At 38.3% G+C, this 22,230-nt stretch overlaps 1 protein-coding gene across 5 annotated transcripts in view; it reads right to left on the minus strand.

Annotated features, from left to right (window-relative positions):
- CFAP206 (cilia and flagella associated protein 206) overlaps positions 1-22,230 on the minus strand; it is a 1,515,781-nt gene that overhangs the window by 286,093 nt on the left and 1,207,458 nt on the right. For all 5 annotated transcript variants that reach the window (XM_044069254.1, XM_044069237.1, XM_044069228.1 and 2 more), the window contains one exon: positions 19,706-19,899. In XM_044069254.1, the coding sequence (XP_043925189.1) occupies positions 19,706-19,899 (194 nt within the window). The remainder of the gene's footprint in view (positions 1-19,705; positions 19,900-22,230) is intronic.

A 22,230-nucleotide genomic window follows, 5' to 3' on the forward strand; every position in this document is an offset into this window, starting at 1 on the left:
TATCACTGCTTTTCTCAATGCATTTTAAATAGATCTTTCCCTTTAAATAAAAAGACTTACTTTTGCCATCCTGTTTTGAGATTGAAAGTTTTTGTACATTTTCTGACCTTTTTGCTAAGAGATTAAAGTCTTGAGGCTCATTTTTCTAGAAGCTTTGTTAAAATTAAATGATCATCATGGGAATCAGTCTTATGACACGGTCACCAAAATGCACACAGTGAGTGCAGAAGTCTTACGTAGTCGTAGTTGTCTTTCACAAGAGCACTTTTTATTCAGTTTGATAGAGATGACATATCTTTCAAACTAAACAACATCTAATTGTTTTATTAATACAGTAGATGTCATAAGATCAAAAAGTGGTAAGCCAACTGTTTAATACGTGAAAATGCACTAGAGAAAGGAAAATGAAGCCCACGCTAATGGTTTTGAAGTTGCAAGAACAGCCAAAGGCATATGCCAACATTACTTTGGAATCTTGTGTCATCACACATCGATATTAACACTGAAGCAATTGCAAGGTAACACAGCAACTATGGAGAAACAAATGAACCACAGTGGAAGTGCTTATTGCTTTCTTATACATTATATTGTGTGCATTTTGTACAGTATATACCTTTAAATTCGTGTGCTTATTATCTATTTACAACTGGGTGCTTTCTTTTTAAGAGTTTATTATACCTTTAAGGATTTTGTTGTATTCATTTTGCCCATTTGAAATTACTCCTTTCTAATTAAGTGATTATAATGAAGAATCCCTGACTTAAAATATTTTTATTAAATCTGCAATATTTTTCTTACTTTTGACTGCGTTATCTGAATTTACAAGTGAAGCAATTTTCTGAATAGGTAAGGGAGAAAATTATTTTCTTTGCTTAGGTTGACAGAAATCAAGGTTTTATTCTGAGTCACTGGATAAGAATTACCCTTTAATGTTTATTTATCTATTCATTAAATAAAACCATAAATATTTATAAGAAGTAAAAACAAATTTCAGGCTTTTATCCACCATGTACCAGGATCTTATTTTAGGGTACTTTTTAATACTTCCAAAATTTCTTGTTCTGTCATTCTTGTAGGAGCAGAGTCAACAATAAGTGGGAAATTACTGAGTTCTTGGACAATAATGGGTTCAATTAGATGGCATGGGATTGTATCTCTGTACTGGAAAGAATGATCTTTCAGATGAAAGTAAAGGCATATTTCTAGAAGGTATAGTAGCTCAAGCTTTTTTCATCTGAGACCAGAAAAGAAAAGGGTAATATAATATTGGTGGACATGATCATATCAAGGAGATGTGAAAGGTTACTTCTGAGGAGGAAACACACAGGAGGAAGGAGGAAGCAAATGCAGCAGACTGTAGGGACTAACTACTTCCTAGATTTCTGAAAGTATTTTTTCAAGGTTTGGGTTGTTGCCCGTAAAATAGACTATTGCAATGGATTGGTGATGAACAGGGAAGGGACAGAGGCTTTCTAGAGGTCATATGGCAAATGGAAAAGTACAGGATGAAGGGATGATGGTAGGGGTGGTGGGGAGGTAGAATGTTACTGCACTTAGAATATCAGGCCAGAAAAGGTTATTGTCTACTGCTGCATTTAAGAAAATGAAACAGAATAGGTAAAAATTGCATTGTGAAAAGGATTAAAGGCATTTTAGATATACCACAAAAAGGAGGAGAGGACAGAGAGGTAGATATACCCAGCCTGAGAAAGAATTGGGTGAGAAATCACAAAAGACAGAGAAAAGAAAGAAATACTATAGAATTACTTCACTTCAATATTCACAAAGGAAAAGAAATGGAGGGTTCCATCCTCGGAGCAAAGTATGGTAGATTAGGAAATGCAAAGATGGGACAACAGGGTAGAGAGGGAGCTGGTTTTCCTAAGGGGTAATAAAGCGCAGGAAGAGCTGGACTGCTTTTGAGGGTCCCCGACAATAAGCACAATGAGCTGTTAGTTCCACGGTTAGCAATATAAATTTCTGATCGGTGCAGAAATGAATGAGGAGAAAAAGGCAGCATAAGTGACACCACTGGAGCTGAGTTACAACAGCATGGATGATCAGAGAGAATCTGGAGGGAAAGACAGGATGCATTCCTAGAAAACATCTCCAAGACAAAAAAACAACATAAGCAATGGCCAGAAGAAGCTAGCAGTCAAACTTGGTCTTGTGTTATGAGTGGATTTCATGAGAAATTGACATGGGAGCACCACAAATATGGCTACCTGAACTTCATAAACGACTCAGACTCAATCCCACTCAGGTGGCAACTAAGATCTCATTTGCTGAGCTAAACTACAGGAGTATTCTTCAAAGCTCAGCTAATTTGTGCCAGATAAGTAGATTTCTCAATCCTTTTTGACAGTTTTTGATAATCCATTTTCTAGCTTAAAAGCCTTGGCTAGCTCTTAGCCAGAATTTTTCTGCCCTCTGTTCCCAGAAGGGGAATTTGCTATTGAGATAACTTCTTCAGTTAGCCATTGGTGTTTTCAGAGGTTATTTTTGAGTGTTTAATTAGCACTTTGTGTGGGTTCTGAGTGATTTTTTTATCTTTTCTAGGTCTTAGTTAAGTACATTGGGCCTGTAGGTCAATTTGTAGAAAGTTTCCCTCCCTTTTCCTGTGAAGTTTTTTATTATAATATGGAAGACAAGGCTTTAGATTTCAAAAAGTGTGTGGCCTGCAGCGAAAAAATCCCTCCAAAAAAGGCTGTGCCAATTTAGATGACTCCTGTGAAATATTTTCTTCTTTTGGGCCATAAGCTCCATCGAATCATGACTCAAAGTTAGTGTTGAAGGGCATTCTCCCTGCCTAATTTGGGGGAGACAGTGCTTCTTCTGTTTCGGGGTCTCCTTCCTCAAAGAAAACCTTTGATAAGTGAAGAAGAGCAGAAGCAGAGAGAAAGATAGGGATACGGATACCTCTAAAGAAGGATCCAAAGAATCTTGAAAATGGTCTCTAGACTCTTCAGCCTTAGAAGGTCCTGTTCCAAAGGCCCATCAGACCTCACATTCAGCATCTCCCCCATTAGCCCTGGTGTTGCATCAAGTTCAGATCCAATCTCAAACTGCTCCAAGTCTGTCAGATCCAGTGTTTTCACTAAAGCCATCTCTTCCCAGGATCTGGTTGCCAGCTCTCCCTCCAGATAGACATAGGCACCGACCATCTAGACTGCAGTCAACTGCTTCTTCATTTATGTCAGTGCAGCCTTCTAGAAGCCAATCTAAGGTGGACCTGGATAGGATGATGAGGATCTTTCTGAAGGCCCAGATACAGCTGGGGAGTTTTTCTTGCTCTTTCCACTGGGGGGGGGGGGGTTGAAAGAATTTACTCATCTACTGTTATACCTATTTCTCCTCCTCTGGTGCTTGTCACATCCTTCAGCTTTGGATCCAAGTGTTTCCTAAGTGATCTCCATGATGCAGCCTACAAACCTGGGAGTCTTTGACTCAGACAATATCTTTGATCTGCTCAACTCTGACCACTTTGGATCTGTCACTGGAATTCCAGGATCAGGATCAATTCAGGTTTTTGGAGCCTTCCCTGCCTCTTGGGTCTTCTACCCTCATCTGCTCAGCTGCAGCCTCCACCTTGGATCCTAGTGGAGATATGTCCTGTGAGTGGGGTTGTTAACTTAATAATTTAGCAAAAATGAAAATTGTTTTTCCTAAACTGTTAATTTAACAGGTTAAATATTTATCAATAAAAACTACTCTCCAGGAATTAACAGTGCTGTAACAAAACACAAAGCGAATGAAAAAGAAAGAACTATTGCAACACAGAAACACAGCTGAATATCGAAAAATAAATATCAGACTTTATTTCAAAGGTAAAAAGAAATGGCAAGTGCTTTCACACTAGTAAGTGCTTCTTCAGACCATACAAATAAACAAAATCTAAAGCTGTTAAAATATATTAAGTTGTAACAAATCAACCAATAAAAAGATACATATAATTACTAAGAATACAAAACAGCCATTCAATGGTCAGATTCAATGAACTAGACTAATCACTTCAAAAGATCCCTAGCTTTCAGGACGGGTTTTAAAGAAACCTGTCTGTTTAATCCCGGCAGCTTATCTGCTTGCAATTTTATAATCCAACAGAGTTTGCGGTTCTTAGTGTAATTTTTGTGATTACCCATCCTCTTACCCGTAGATATCACCTCAATCACCATAAAAAAAAAAAAGAGTGGTCAGGGCCTTTAACTGATACATGCTTGGCAAGCAGAATCTCCATTACATATACAGTTCAATTGTTCCCTAATTCACTACTTAAGGGAGCGATTCGTCTTCCATACGTAAAACCCCATGCAGGCTACACACCTAGCCAAATAAACTAGGTCAATAGAACTACAGTTGGCATTAACATTAAATTTAAAGCTTACCTCCGTAAGCTGATGTATAAATACATTCAATGTATCAATGCAAGCACAATACTTGCATGCACCACAAGACTGCATACCTGAAATGCAAACATCAGCAGATCTCACACTCAGATGTTAGTTCCTATAGCATGACTGTCTCTTAAGAGATTTCTTATTTTTAAAAATAAAACTTGGTCTATCACTTATTAGGCCAATGATATGTTCATCCATTAATAAAAAAAAATTGGCCAATTCACTCTGATGACATTGCATATTGTATTGCTATCACTAGCATAACTTCCAGAAGTAGGTACCACTCTAGCATTATCGTGTATATGATCATATGCACTTAATGAATCATTGTAATTATTCTTAAAAATATACCCTGGGTGCATGCTACTACATTATAAAGTAGCATTACGTCTACATGGTTTCCTATGTAAATCGGTCTTAAATGTATGACCAAGCCCCTTAGACACAGTGACATCTAAAAAATCTATAGAGTCCCAGGAATACTGATCTGTGAATCTGAGGAAGAGGTGGTAGTGTGTAAGAAGTCTACAAAACATGCTAGTCGTTGGGGAGTACTGTCGCACAACAGAAATACATTGTCTACAAATTTTCTGTAGAACTTGACATACCTGAAAAAATCCATGGGACACAAAACATATTCCAATTCCATTTGAGCAAGTACCATATTGACGTAGCTATTGGCACAAGGTGTGCCCACGCCAGTGTTTTGAAGGAACAGTGAATCTTTGAAGGAAAAACATTGTTTTCTAATACTACTTTAAGGAAAAGGCAGATCAAATCAATAATTTTCTCATTATAATCGCTATACATGACAAGATAAGTCTTAACCATATTATTAACCTGCACAATGGGAATGCCAGTAAATAGAGATGTTATATCCATGGTGAGCATATAATACTTATTGCTCATCTCATAAACATGTGAAAAATTATATAAGTCCTGCAAAAACTGTTTTGTATCCTTTAAGACAGTCGTGGTGCATTCAAGAATCGGTCTTAATTTCCTTTCTACAAAAACAGAGAAAGATCTACTGAGCCAGCCCCTACTAGAGACTACAGGCCTCAACGGGGGTTTATACAATTTATGTATCTTGGGGAGACCTTGAAATAGGGGTATCAATGGGTTCTCCACAAGCAAATAATCTAATAATTCCTTCGTAATCAGATGATTCTCATAACAATCCCATATAGTCAACTTCACTGTCTGTTGCAAAAATTGAACAAAATCAACATCAGTAAACTCGTAAGTATCATTCAACATTTCAAAAACTGACTGACGGTAATATTTATAATCCATTACAACAATTGCTCGGCCTTTATCTGCAGGTTTAATAATCCAAACATTATCATTATCATTGTGTAACTATCAATGCTGCAGATTCTGCTTGAGTCAAATTTTAAAAACAATTCCTAATAATATTTACTTCACAAGTTTGTATTATGCTAACCCAGTGTAATTAGACCTGGCCCCCATAATGACATAAACACCTTCTAACGGCATATTAATATTCATGATGTAAATACAGCACAAGTACACTATACTTCTGCATTCAAAAGCTTTTTTAAAACATAGTTTTCTGAAACAGTGGCTTAAAACCAGTTTTTATTTTTTTATAAAAAAGAGTGTTTGCATGTACAAGGATGCCTATGAATACTTAGTAATATAAAATATAAGTTGGTTTTGCCACTTTAAAAATACTCTTTGAGTCTTTCTACATGCCTTATTATTTCATTCTTTACAGCAAAGGAATAGAAACATGACAAAACATGCCTGGGTCTGCTTTCTGCTATTGCTTGCTACTGTCCCTCTATGTGTATCCTTTCTATTAGTTTTATTAATTTCCTAGTATCACAAGTCTCTCACGCAATAGTTGTGTTACAGATTGTTCAGTTCACTGTTGCTCACTCTCTCTTGTATTGTTATGTCTGCTATCTCCTGTATTCTGTGAATCTGTTCTTGCAGCTTAACTTTAATTGCTGCTTTATCTTCCTCCAGATCTTACGGCTTTCCTTGTAGAATTTCCACTTCTTTTGTTGCTGTTGTTCTATTGTTTGTTCAAGGAGCTCAGATCCTGGCTTACTGTAATAATCTTTTCAGAAAAAATGTATGATTGCTCCTTCTTATTTGCAGCCTTAAACACAGCTATTTGTTCCTCATTTTGTTCTTACTCACTCATCGTCCTTCTGTTTTATTGCTCACCCTGGGAACACTATTTTTTATATAAATAAATTCACCTTTATTACAACATTTGCTAAACATCCATCTGCTACAGTGTTATATATACAGTGTACTATATGTACTGAAATAGCAAAGTGAAACATACAACCAGTCAAACCCCCCAAATAACTATTTATATTTCCACCTGTTATTCATTAGCTTGTATACAGCTTCACACACTTGTAAACCATTGCAATTTTTCATGAGTTCAGAGTTCTAGCCAGCTTGCCTACCCTTCCTAATCTCCATCAGTCTCAAAGAAGGTGGCCCAGGTGGGCAACTTATTTATTATGTTAGCGAGAATTCCTATTACAGTTGTGCATTCAACCGCCTGCACCTCTTTCATTAGGGCAATTACCTCAACTATTTGGGGAGGGGGATTGCATTAATTTCTACCGCTTTGTACAAACTGTTTTGGAAACCAGCAGTAGTAAATGTAAAAGTGTCTCTCTCTAGAGGTTCTGGGATCCCACTCTGGTGACAAACCAGTAAAGAACAGGGGCATTTTGAGTCTGATTGGAACCAAAAATAAATGGGAACAAAGAGATACTACCTCTTTTATAAACATAGCTAACAAGGGGCAGCCCCAAAATATATGCACCCAGTCTCTCTAAGCTTCATTTCCACATCTCCAGCAAAGAGTGATGGATGAGGAAAATGTCTTGTATTTGTCTTGCAAGGATGTAAAAAAAATTGTAAAGACATTGCCACACAAAAAATCTATATGTACATGATCTTATGGCATAATGGGATATCAAGACCAATTAAGACTACTGTTGTTGGGATATCTGTTGCCCCAGGTCTGTTTGCCAAGTCATTTTGTAACCTAAGGCTGCCTTATCTTTATTCATTATAATTTCACTGTGTGCATTACTAAGGATGCCTTCCATAAGAGTAATATCACTCCAGTCTTCAAAAGGTCAATTTGTTATGCTAGAACAGTCTTTATAAGGTACTGAAGCTATTTTCAGTTTCTTCAATTCATGTGTCATTTTAGTAAATTAATTTGTGCACTCCATATCAATCAAAAATACGTCACAACATTTCTCATAGTCCAAAACATTATCACCTTCTATTAACTGCTCTCAAAAATACCTGCTTTACTCTTCTAAGTATCCTTATAATTTGTACTCTGTTAAGCCCCAAGCAGCTTGCATTTGCTATTAGTGATAAGACAGGAAGCCAGTCCAAATTATCCACCCTTGTTAAGGCCAATTTAATGTGTTCCAAAATGTTAGATGTCAGTGTATTACCAGTCCTCCCTGGTCAATTTTCTCTCGCTCTCCAGTCCATTGATATAGGATCCGCAACCCCCTAGCTGAATCAAAAGCATTTCTTTCCAGCAAATGTCTGTCAAAGGTGAGCCTATCTGGAAAAATAAGTTAGGACATTCTTGCTGGTAAGTAAGACTCAGTCTGGGAGGCCAAGCCCCCCCCCCCCATCGAGCTCGGCAAAGTCAGCACATTGAAAGAAATCCTTGATTTTGCTCCACCCCTTATAATGTTTGCACTATTTGTATAAGTCTTAAGTCTCTCAAGGAATGAGGAAATGGTAGGTCCTAAATACAGAATATTACAGGTAGTACAAGCCAATGAACTGCTTGTACCTTTTGCAGGATGTCCAGACATATATAACTTTCTATTGTTTCAGCAGCCTAATTGCCTTCTGCTGGATCTCTCCAAAAGTGAAGTCAACTATTTTGGTCAGGGAGGCTCCTTGAGTAACTCTCAGCTACTTCATTCCTTTATTGCCTTCCAGAAAAGGTAATCTGGCTATCAGCCGCTGATCCATAGTGGAGCTAATACATACAGCATTAGTTTTGTCCATATTAATCTTTAATCCTGTCAGCTCACCAAAATCCTGTAGGATTTGTACAATTCCATCCCAATCTAGGTGTGGGTCAGTCACACAAATGAGCATTTCATCTGTATAAGGAGCCAACATTTGCTCTTTTCCTTCAAAAGTATATCCTAAATAAGGTGATTGCTATAACTTAACAACTAAAGTTCAATATAAACAGCTAAGAGCCTTTTTTTGCATCACAACTACTTAAAACCAATGGCTTCCTACAGTTGCTGGCATCTTCAATCTTTAATTCGGTCATTATTAGATTATCAAAGGAGGAAAGGAAGATCCACCCTGAATAACCTAGTCTGATCCTTATCAGTTATCCCTGTAAGCTTTGAAGCCATCCTTCTGAAAATAATTAGAACAAATTATTAACAACCATTATTTAAATTGGAAACATGCCTATATGAGTAGGCACAGGAGAGACCTTTACCTGCCTTCAGGATGACTGATATCCTAGCTTGTCTCTAAGACTCAGAGATCAGTCCTTCAGTCAATATACTAATACTCTGGTCTATAATGAGATTAAAAAATCCTTGCTATAAATACATAGCTCGATTGAGATACTATTCATACCTGGTGTTTTTCCTTTGGCTAAATGCTTAATAGAGTCCTCTGTTTCATCTGGTTGACTGATGGTGTGGGGACTTCCAGAGGTTCTAGCTCTTCACTGTACAAATGTGTACAAAATTGAACAAAACCTTGCAGAACCTGGCTCAGATCTCCGACTAATCATCCTGCATTAGGATGTTTTAGACTAGTTACCCATCTATCTGATTGCTGGTCTCATAGGCAGTCAGCCAAATATTTCTGGTTTTGGGGTGGGTGCTCAAACATTTTAATCTTTAAAACAATGTTCGTGTTTGCCAATCTGTAGTCCAACAAAATCCAATCCTTTCCTTTATCTCCCCTGCCCTTGCCTTTGCTCCATCAACCCCTCTCAGTATATCTTACTGCACCCCCAAACATTTCTCTTTGGAGGCTGTTGGTCTTAACACATAAGAAGCAATCCTTTCTCCCTCTCTATTTTCTGGCAATATGCTAACAGACCATTGCCACCTCCCATTTAACTGTCAGTTGATTCTCTTCCTCCTGAAAAGGTTTATTTTCCCAGTACAAAAAGAAACTGTCAGACTCTCACAGAAAGGTTTCCCCTTACAAAAATATAAGCTGAATCTCACAAATTTTTCATAACACTCATGGTCTTCTGTAATTGTCAGCATGACAGGGATGAGATCTGATAGTGCAAATGGATAGTATAGTACCTTTAAAACCAAATGACTATGCTCCTTAAAGTTGAAGAACTTATCTCTCCTAGAGCCCAGTGGTGATTTAGTGTGAAAAACAGCTGTACATGGCTGGTGGCAATGGCAACACCCTATGGGCATCCCCATCCCTATCCCCATTAGCACAAAAGTGGTCTGGAATTACTTCCCATTACAGGGATTCAATACTTCCTACGGCCTAGCCTCACTAAGTGTCTAGACAGGGTTTCAGTCACTTTCCCATATGCAGATCCTGTCCTGAAAAAATACCCAATCCCTCAGCAAATTGGTAGCCACATTCACTGCAGTCATCAGGGGGAGATAGACATTTAAAACAGAAAGACTATGTCCTGTTTGATACACTTTCATCATTACACATCTGCCCTTATTGGCTGGATGGATATCTTCCAAGTGCTAAGTGACTCCTTTCCTCAGCAAGATCAACAAGCCCTCTTCTGCACCCCCAGGTAACTAGCACAAGCAATATTCATTAGTATCCATGTTTAATCATCTTCTGGTGGCCTGTCTTAGAGAGGTGTGTTTCCTTTAAAAGTACTGGGAATGGTAAATATTGCTTAATCATTAAGAATGCCCTGGCTTTCTTCACAGGTCTAAACAGCCCATTCACATTCCATGAGAACATTTAAAGCATGTAATAACAGGATCAAGAGTGCCTCCTTTCAGTGATTCTGGGAGCAACCCTGCATCAGCTGAACTATGAAACTGTGTCTTTTGGGCTGGCTGCTGTGTCCTATCTATCCTCATTAGATCACATTCAGTGTTTAAATATTGGTACAAAATATATTCATGATTTCCTTCAGGAATTACCATCAAATATAACTCCCCTTACTATCACTACAGAACAGGTCCTTAATGCTCCCTCTAAGACCAAGAACACTGCATCAATGGGCACCAACAATATCCTGGAATGTCTTCTAGACAGCATGAAACATGACCTATCAGGGCCTCTGGAATTACTATTTAACTGTAGCCTCCAAACAGGCTTCATGCCTCATGAATGGAGAATGGCAACAGTCATCTCTCTGCACAAAGGTGGGTCATCTACAGACCCTGGAAACTACAGAACCATAAGTCTCACTAGTCTTATATGTAAAGCCATGGAAAGAATTATCATGGAAATGATCAAAAGAGATATAGTAAACCTCCAAACAATGGACTCAAAACAGTTTGGTTTCGTCAAGGACAGATCATGCCAACTCAACCCAGCAAACGTCTTTGCGAAGGTAAGCAAAGTAATGGATGAGGGAAAAATGATTCACACTGCCTACCTTGACTTGGCCAAGACATTTGACACAATACCCTACTTGGGCATTGTTAACAAACTCAAGAGGTTAGGTACAAACCCTTATGTCACCCGGTGGATAGCCAAATGGCTCACAGACAGGACCCAGAAAGTTAGAATTGGGGAGTCTACCTCTACAAAGAGACCAGTCACAAGTGGAGTCCCTCAAGGATCAGTCCTTGGCTGCTCCTTTTTGGCATTTACATCTCAGAAGTCAAGGCCAATGTCAGTGGCCTCTGGCTGACTAAATTTGCAGATGATTGCAAATTAGGAGCTGTCACTGAATCCCACACTAACACAAATGTTCTCCATTAGGGGCTGACGCAGACAAACAACTGGTGTCAGAGCCATGGAATAAAACTAATTCCAAGAAATGCATAACAGTATCCTTTGGGAAATCATCCACCCCTGGTAACTAGCATATTGACAAAACATCCCTTAGAGTTGACCCAGCAGTCAGGGAATTAGGGACACACATACATAGTAATCTAGCCTTTGACCATTGCGTGTCTACAGTAGTGAGGAAATCATTCTATCTTGCGCAACCTATAAACAAAGGTATGGCATCCAAGCCCAAGGAAGTCATTGTTCCATTGTATTTGACATCCACCAGACCTATCACTGAGTACAATGTCCCCTTTGGTATGTACCTAACCAGGCATATCCAACAACTGGAACGTTCACAGAGGTTCCTCACTAAAAGAATACAGGGCGTAAGTAAAATGTCTTATGCAGACTGCCTCAAGGACCTATCCCTGTATTCTGTCTCCTACAGGCTTTTGAGGGGACATCTATGCCTGGCATACAGGGCATTGTCAGACCCCACTCTGATGGACCTCCTGCATACTCACTAAACAAACAGCACCAGAATTACATTACTTAAACCTTGTCTGTGATATAAATAGGACCTGCTTGAGAGACAGGTATGGGTCCCAGAGACTACCAGTCTATGGAATAGGTTCCCCATCCATGTGAAGCAGAGTTCCTCTCTAACCCAATTCAAGTGCAACTTGGACAGTTGGATGGGGAACTGGAAATTCATACTTGGTTTGGCACATGTCTCTAATGGACACAGGCAAACTGTAAATTGTTCATCTCCCAGGCCCCTGCTTACACTTATCAAGATTATCAGCACTTGTCAGAGATTTCAGATGCATGGCTAGACTTAAAAAGGCCCTTGTGGTCGTTAGCCTAGTAAACACTTATGAATCTATACTGAACTAAATACCCCTGAAAACATTCATATTCAAGCTGTTTTATACATATTGCTGCATCCACACCAACAATGTGAGTAGAAAGGTTTAGCATTATCCAAAAGAAGTTAAATAAAACTAAGCAGCTATTTATAAATATTAGATATGGTTGCTTCTCAAGAAGATGTAAAACACCTCTGTTATGGTTGGCAGGAAGGATGTTGTCCTGTATGGAAGATACATATTTTATCAGCTCCCATTTAATACATCTCATTTCTGAACCCCCATCCACCCCAGTGGAATGAAAAATGAATAAGAAAACAGTTACCTCATGTGTCCATGTGTATTTATGCCCAATAATTTGAAAACAATCATGTGGCATTCATTTTCTCCAATTTGTGTACTTGGCCAGATCACAAGTCCTGGGACTGTAATGAGTATTGGGATAGTTTTATTCCATTTCAACAAATGAACACGCAGGTTGGTGTCCACAGTTTAAGTGCACATGTTGGCTACAGCTACCCAGATATAAGCTGTGAAGAATCTTGCAGTATAGTGTCATCAAGGAGAAATAACCATGCCCATGTACATGAAAAGAGAGGAAATCTACCAATGTGCTCATATAGTGGAGTCCAGTTTCCTCCACTGTAACTGACAGTGAAAATAAAAAACAATATCCCATGGCTCAGTCCCTCATACCACACTTCTCTTTTTTTCTAAAAGGGAACTCGTAGATTGGCAGTCTCTAGTAGAAGTTGCCCAAGGCTGTGTAGTGTTTGAGCTGGCTTGCTGGATTTCCTCCGGAGCTTGTACAGGGGCTGTCTGACCCAGTTTCTGCACAGTTTCTTCTGCAGAGGTAAATGTAACCATTCCTCCTGGCAGATGCACTCTAAGAGACCCTGGTAAAAGCAGTCAGAAGCATCATCTGACTTGCTGGCATATTTTTAATGTGGGTTGAAAAGTCACCCTCCTCAATCAGGCATTACCAGAATAATTTTGGTGACAGACAAACCGTATGTTGCCTAGTTTAATTATCTTGCCTGGAGTTCATAGTTCAAAGCATAGGATTCAAACCTCAATTGCAAGCAAGTTCAGGGGAATAAATACTCTATGTGCCCATTCAATAAGACCTCCCATCTCTTGTGACCTGAGACTAATGAATCCTGGGGATTGCTAAATGACACCTGACTCTGACAATCACTGAAAGAACAAACAAACAGACCAATCAGGTAAACCAAAATGGAGAATATTTATTAAAACAAAAATAGTAAGGGTAGTAGCAACAATTAGAACAAAATAAGAATTCAGGATAAGTGCTTTCAGCCTAATGGCCTTCCTCAGAACCTGATACACACTATGTCAATTCCTCTCATATCAAAAAAAGTTTGTCCAATTAAAATTCATCTCAAAAGCTGCTGGCCTTTCAGAATTGGTTTCAATGGAATCATACCACTCAGCCCAGGTGGGCGGTCTGTCCGCATATCTGCTGTCCATTTAATTTTAATAAATTCTGTTTTATTATGCAAGTCACCACTTCTCCGATCTGTTGAGATAATTTCTAGTGCCATAAATAAAAATGTATGTCCTTGGTTATTCATAATATGCTGTGAGAGTGCATTATTTTTTCTCCCATTCTTGATGTCATTCAAGTGATGAAGAATCCTTTCTTTAAAAGATCTATTGGTCTTACTGATGTAATATTCAGAGCAACAGGTGCATGTGACAACATATATAATATTTCTGCTGTTACAATCCACATATTTGTTAAGCCAATATTTCCAATTCATAATAGGATGTACAAACTGATTGCTGGTATTAATATATATGCAGGCTTTGCATCTACTGCATGTGAACGTGTCCTTCTTTAAAATCACAGTTTGGCTTACTGTCCCATCCTTTTAACGAAGTAATCTTTTTAAATTCATTCTGTTACTGAAACAGAAATTAGATGTCTTTCCTACTATACGTTTCAAGTTGTCATCCATGGTCAAAACTGACCAATTCTTTCTGATAATTTCACAGATCTGAGATGTAGCACAGCTATACATAAGGAGGTACCTAAAATGTCCCACTCCATCAAACCATTCAACTTCAATGCCATTTTAACCTGTTGCAGCTCTGTTTGAAAAATAAGGTTGTCCCCTGGTTCTTCTTAGCTCTTTTATTCTCACAGTGTTCAATTGAATATCCTTGTCTTTTTACCCTCTATCCTTAAAAGTTTGTAAAATATGTTGTGTTTCATGTTCAAACATTTCTTCATTTGTACATAGTCTAGACATACGAAGAAGCTGGCCCTTGACTATCTGTGGAAAAACATATCGTGGGTGCATTCCTCTAGCAATCCTTTTTATGCACTGATGTATTAAATCCTTTTTCTTCATCCATTGTTAGTTTGACATCTAAGAAATCCATTGCTGTTGCTGATGTGTGGACTTCAAATTCCAAGAAAGATGCTGTAGTTTCAAGGTATCTAACAAAATCAGATAGTCTGGTTTCATTCCCTCTCCAAATGAAGAATATGTCATCCACAAATCAGTTGTAGTACTAGATGTTATCCTTCCATAGAATATTCTCAATAAATATGTATTTAATCTCTCATTGGGCCATTACTATATTAAAGTAGCTACTGGCACATGAAGTGCCCATAGCTACTTCCCATTTCTGCCAATAGTAGTTGCCTCTATACAAGAAAATATTGTTTTCCAATATGAGCTCCAATAATATGCATATCTGTCAAATAACCATCATCCCACCAGCCTCCGATTGCATAAACTCTCTGACAGCATTTATCCCATACTCATTAGGGATGACAGTGAAATGGCTATGAACATACATTGTAACCATCCTCAAATCAGACAACTTATCTATTTAACTCAATTTATGATATAAAGTCTCAAAAAATGGGAAATGTCCTTTAAGACTGTAGTTGCCTTCGGCAGCAGCCTCTTCAGATGATACTCAACATAAATAGAGACTGGTTCAGCAACCCATTCTCTGACAGACACAATAGGTCTCAGAGGTGGGTTCTGCCTGTTCTTATGTATTTTTGGCAATCCAGTGATCACAGGTACCAATGAATGATCTTTGAGATAATCATATAGTTCATGCGTTACAGTCCTTGTCGTGAAAAATCATTAAGGGCATCATTAACCTTCTGTGTGACCTTGTTAACCTCCAATTTTGGTATTTTTATATATGTGCGTGTATTTCTCAGCATCTCAATCATTCTTCTCCGATAGTCATCTGCATCAATCACAACTATCAATCACAACTATAGCACCTCCTTTATCCAGTGATTTAATTAGTCTCATTGTTCTTTATCAGTTCTTGTAGGGCTCTCATCTCCTCATTATTCAAATTATAAAAACATCTATATTTTTCTCACTATTGTAGATCTGCTACCACCTTCTCACACAGCCATACAAATAACTCAACTGCAAGATGTGGCAATAGTATAAATGTTCTTGGTTTCTTAAAGATATTGACTGGTTGCCCATTATTTATGTCACCAAACATACCCTTTAATGTGAAGTTTCTCCCAAAGCACCTTATATCGATGGTAAATTCAGTCAGTCTTGAATGGAATGCCAGTATAAATTATAGCCCTTTATCTAGCAATCAAATTTGTGCTTCATTCAATTCATAATTGGAGATGTTGGCCACCAGGGGAGTTCATGGTTACAGAATTTATTAACTCATTACTTTTCTTCCTTTCTCCATCTGCTCAATGACCATTGTGGATATGAATTTTATTGTTCAATTAGAATCAGAAGCTTGTGAAAAAAACAGTAAATGAGAGGCACTATTTTTTGGTTATGTTCCCAAGTCTATTTTACAAGGTACCCTGTCATAATTCCTTGTCGTATTGCTGTCATTCTGACCAGCTATTTTGTCTTTTAAGGTTGAAACATCTGGGCTGCTGTCAAATCTACAGCCCTGATGAGAAATCACTGTCATGTGTGTTCTAATATTTGTTACAGTTGCTGCTGTATTCTGTTCATCCTGTAAATGTGAATTACTCTGTATCTTATTAAACATACTTGATATTTCAGATATAGCCAAGCAAACATCATTGCTGTTATTATCTTTATGTAATTTCTTCTCTATCTTCAAACAGTCAAACAAATTCCTTGATTTTATCTTCAGTCAAACAAATTCCCTGTTTTAAAATCCTGGAAATATCTGGCCAGTTTGTGGCTCTTCAAATTATTCAGTTTACTGTCATATATAACAAGGTTATGTTGCAAAGCCGCTAACTTACTAAGAAAAGTTTCTGACAGAGCCGCATTCTTAAGCTCAAACTATTTCCTTTTAATCAGATATGATGTTTCTTCCTCAATAGGCTTGAAGTAATCAATTAATAGACTTGTATATTTAAAATTTATTTCAAGGTTAATGGCTTGCCAACGTGCAAGCAACTCAGGAAATGTGTTTCTGTAAGTTGGCATACATTTAATCTGCAAGCCCCTGGGAATGGCATGATAGTGCATACAAGCCTCAAGGTGAAAACGCTGTCATAATCTGAGGAAGTTCACAATTGTTAGTGGATGAAAGCGTTAATTCTGTATTTAATAAAAATTGTAATTGGTGTTACATTCTGGTGTACAGTTCTTGTCGCCTTTTTGGTTTTACATAGTTTATTTTTGGCTAAAAATACATAAGAACAGGCAGAACCCACCTCTGCAACCTATTGTGCCTGGCAAAGGATGGATTACTGAACCTGCATCTATTTATATTGAGCATCATCTGAAGAGGCTGCTGCCGAAGGCAACTACAGTCTTAAAGGACACTTCCTATATTTTGGAGGCTTTATATCATAAATTGAGTCAAATAGATCAGTAGTTTAATTTGAGGATGGTTATGATGGATGTTTGTAGCCTTTTCACTGTCATCCCTAATGAGTATGAGACAAATGCTGTCAGAGAGTTTTTGCAATCAGAGGCTCGTGGGATGACAGTTATTCAAAAGAGATGCATATTATTGGAGCTCATATTGGAAAACAATATTTTCTTGTATGGAAGCGACTACTGGTGGCAGAAATGGGGAGTAGTTATGGGCACTTCATGTGCCAATACCTACTCCAATATAGTAATAGACCCATGGGAGATGAAATACATATTCAATAAGAATATTCTATGGAACGTCAACACCTTGTACTAAAGTCGATTCATAGATGACATATTATTCATGTGGAGAGGGAATGAAACCAGCCTATCTGATTTTGTTAGACATTTTGAAACTATGACGTCTTTCTTGGAATTTGAAGTCCACACATCAACAACAGAAATGGATTTCTTGGATGTCAAACTAACAATGGATGAAGAAAAAGGATTTAATACATCAGTGCATAGAAAGGATTGCTGGAGGAATCACCTCCTGCACAAATCGAGTATGCACCCATGATATGTTTTTCCACAGATAGTCAAGGGTCAGTTTCTTCATATGTCTAGACTGTGCACAAATGCAGAAAAGTTTGAACATGAAACATCTGTTATGAAATTTTCAGGATAGAGGGTATAAAGACAAGGATATTTAATTGAACATGGTGAAAATTAAAGAACTAAGAAGAACCAGGGGACGACCTTATTTTTCAAACAGAGCTGCAATAGGTACAATTGACATTGAAGCTGAACAGTATGATGGAGTGGTACATCTTAGGTGCTTCCTTATGTATAGCTTTGATACATCTCAGATCTGTGAAATTATCAGAAAGAATTGGTCAAGTTGACCATGGATGACAACTTGAAATGTATAGTAGGAGAGACGCCTAATTTCTGTTTCAGGAACAGAATGAATTTAAAAAGATTACTTTGTCACAAGGATGGGACAGTGAGCCAAACTGTGATTTTAAAGAAGGGCACATCTGCATGCGGTAGATGCAAAGCATGTATACATATTAATACCAGCAATCAGTTTGTACATCCTATTATGAATAGGAAATAAAGGGTTGAATAAATATGTGGATTGCAACAGCAGACATATTATATATGTTGCCACATGCACCTGTTTCTCTGGCTTTCATATCTGTAAGACCAATAGATCTTTTAAAGAAAGGATTCTTTGTCACTTGAATGACACCAAGAATGGGAGCAAGAAAAATGCACTTTCACAGCATATTATGAATAACCAAGGACATAGATTTTTATTCATGGCACTGGAAATTGTCTCAGAAGATCAGCGAGGTGCTGACTTACATAATAAAACAAAAGTTATTGAAATTAAATAGATAGAAGATATGTGGGCAGACCACCCACCTGAGCTCAATGGTATGATTCCATTGAAGAAAATTCTGAAAGGGCAACGGCTTTTGAGATGAATTTGATTGGACAAACTTTTTTGATATAAAAGGCAATGACATAGTGTATATCAGGATCTGAGGAAGGCTCTTTGGCTGACCGTGCTTATCCTGTTTTTTTACTGTTTTAATTGTTGCTACTATCCCTACTATTTTTTGTTTTAATAAATTGCCTCCATGGTAGTTTACCTGATTGGTTTGTTTGTTTACCTCTTGTGAGCTAGTCTATGATGTCATTTGCTATTTCGTATATGCACGGCACTCAGATCCTTCCTCATGTTCAGGTATTCCTATGAATCTTAGATTTTTCCTGCTCCCACGGTCCTCTAAGTTCACTAAATTTGCCTCCATTTGTTCAAACTGATATTCTGCAGTGCCCAGTATTTGTTTCCCACTAGCAATCTCTCCATCCACTTAAGCTTGTTGGTCAGAATGGGAAGGAAGTGTGACCTTGATGTCAGTCAGTTTTTTTATCAACTCTCTCCATTTAGGTAGTTATAGCGGAGTTAATGGTCCAGAGCTCTGACATGATCTGTTGCAAGGTAATCATTGAGGAGTGATTTTCCTTAGTCATTGCAAGTAATACATCTTGCTGACTGTCAGCTATTGGTAATGCCTCTACATTATCTTCTTCACAGGAATGTACTGGAATAGATGGTACCTTGCTTTTCTTTTCATTGCTTCCTTTCCTTATTGAAGACTATGCCTGTTTTTTTCTAACATGTACTGCAGTACTCTGTTGTGTAGTTGTAGTTTCCCATGGGTAATGGAGGGGAGCTAGAAACATTAGCAACTACTCAGCCTCCATCTTAACTGCAAGTCTCCCTAAGAACACTATTTCTATCCAAATTTCTGGATGTCCTGCCCACAGCTTTGTGGTTTAAGCAGCCATCGCATCTTGGCTTTTTAGCACCCTCTATATTTTTTGCTGCACATTTAGTCTAGAAAATGCCTCTGTTGTCGCTTTGTCTAAAAAGTTAATTTTAAAAACAGTAAATTTAATTTGGGATTTTATTTTTTCTCTTTGCATATATCAGTATGATTTTCAACAATCTGTATTAATGTTTGTTGTTTTCATTTTAATGCTGTTATATAAACACGATGCTCCTATATTTTTATGTTTGCATTATTATTTATGGAACTATGCAATAAAATGTGATTGTTAAAAAGAAAGTTTATGCAATTACCTGTGAGTAAGGAGTGACTGCTGCAAACTGCTGATGGAGCTCTAATAGTTGAATAAGTTCTGCATGCTGCTTAGCTTTTTCAGCTATTGTCAAAAGGTATTCCTCAGGCTGCTGTGCAAATGCATAAGCTGCTTCCCTGGAACTGAAGATATAATATTTCTCTTTGTGTTTCAAAATTCCAATATCAGGATTGCCTGTGAAAATCAAGAAAATAGCTTAAAATTTTCATGTGTACTACATCTACAAACTGGATTAAGGATGATTTTTCTTGAACACAACCATGATAACTAAAACAAATCAAGTTGTTTCTTTTTGTACCATTATGACAAATCTGTTTGATTTCTTCAGTCAATAACCTGAATACTTGTAGACTCTGACATACTGTCTTAGTGATCAGATAACCATTGGATAATCCATTGTCTGGTAAAAAAAAAAAAATCACTTTAATATGTAGTGGTGAGATTTGTCGTCTTCTCTTTACAGTGTGGTATGAAATACGCTCATATAGGTTCATAGGTGTGTACTAGGCTAATGGCCCTGGAGCCTTTACAAGCCTAGCCTATAGGATTACCCTGGCATCATGCCACCTGACCTTAGTTCCTAATGCCTCTGTCGAGTACAGCCACTGGAGTGATCCCCGGGGTGAATTTTCTATTTCCCATCCACTCATCAAGATTTCACTTGAAGAAGGCCAGTGAGGTGCTCTGCTTGACATGTATGGGAAGTCTATTCCATAGCACGGGCAGTCTCTGGGTGATGAACCGGTCCCTCCAGCATGTTCTGTTGATTATGGTAATGAGGTTGAGGTCTCTGGAGCATGTGTGCGGGAGGGATTGGGATTTCTTTAGATGCAGCATTTCTAACAGAGCTGGGTCAGACGTGGCTTTGTAAGTCAAGCAGGGATTGCCTATGTAGGTAAATGAGGGGTATTCATGTTTGAAATACCATATTTCAAACACTATGGTCAGTTAGAGCACTTACCACAATGCTTGGTCTTTAAGAGACAGCAGCAGCTAAGACACTTTTCAGCCAAAATAAGCAAAGTTAACAGAAATGTTACTTACCTTACTTTAACACCGTTTGACTCAGTGGTGTAGCACATTTGGGGAGAAAGATGGAAATTGCCCCAGGTGCAAAATGTTAGTGGGCGCAATCAAGAGCTCTGTATTTTTTCTATACAAAATACTGGTACCGAAAGGCACTTAGGTTCAAGTTTTTTTTTTTTGTTTGCTCTTCACTTAAAGAGCTGCCTTGAGATGATTGTCACTGTTAAAGTGACACCCCAGCTCCATATGCAGAAATGGGAAAAAGAGTTTGTGGATGCTGTGGATGGATGGGTGGACTTAAAGAGCTGGGGACTAGGGACTGGCTGCCATACTGTAAGTAGCTAAATGCACATAAGTCAAATACATTTTTTTTGCTCTTCTGTTGAGAGCTGAGAGAATGGGACATTGATTGGTGTATTCAGTTTAGGAAGCCAATCAGCTTCCTATAGCAAATCCAAATGCTTTTTTTTTCTTTTCTCTTGAGAGCTGGGAAGGGAGGATGATTTGGTGGGCATGATTTGCTGACTTACTGCATGAATTAATTGGCTTCCTACATTAATCAAAAAAATGTTTTTTTTTTGCTCTTTACTTGAAGATGGGAGGGAATTTTGCATGGATTGGCTGCTGTGTTGCAGCAAGCCAACCGGTATTCTGCAGAAGCAGAAGCCCTGTTTTTTTTTTTTTTCCAGCTTGCTCTTCACTTGAAGTGCTGAGGGGGTAGGGAGCAAGCACATGGGATTGGCACATGACAAAGATGAGTCAGTTTTGGCTCTGTTTTGTGTGATATTACTGTGACATCCAGTCACGTTTCTATTTGATAAATGAAACAGAATCCTGAAATGGTATACTAAAAATGTATTATCCAATGTTTAAAAAACAAGAAGTTATGTACTCGCCATAACGTTCGATGTATGTAGTCCATCTCACCTCACATTCTTACCCGTGGGCTCGGAGCCGAATGTCGGCTCCAACTCGGCCAAAACTTTTCTAGCTCGAAGTCTTTCTATTGGCTGGGCTAAGATGGTATCCCATGCTGCACTGCTCTATATCCCCAGATCTAGTTTGCTGTGAACACCAGCAATCATTCTCCATGCATAACAACACCCAAGGAAAGGAAGAACAAACCAAGAATGAAGGGAGCTCTGAAACCAGACTTAACCTCCAGATCCTCCAGGAAGGGGGAAGGAGGGGGGGGGGTAAGTAAGAATGTGAGGCGAGATGGACTACATACATCGAACGTTAAGGTGAGTACATAACTTCTTGATGTTATGTAGTCCAATCTCGCCTACATTCTTACCCGTGGGACAGCGTCCCTAGCACCTAAATCCTGGGAGGCTCAGTGGAAAATACTCCTGAGCACTGTGGAACCAAAGGAAGATCTGCCCCTAGATACCACATCCAATTTGTAATGAGTAACAAAGGTGTGAGGAAAAGCCCAAGTAGCCGCAGCACAAATATCATCCATAGACAATCTGGCCT

This window comes from Protopterus annectens, chromosome 1.part0, assembly GCF_019279795.1.
Source record: "Protopterus annectens isolate FY-2018-M chromosome 1.part0, PAN1.0, whole genome shotgun sequence".
NCBI lineage: Eukaryota > Metazoa > Chordata > Ceratodontiformes > Protopteridae > Protopterus > Protopterus annectens.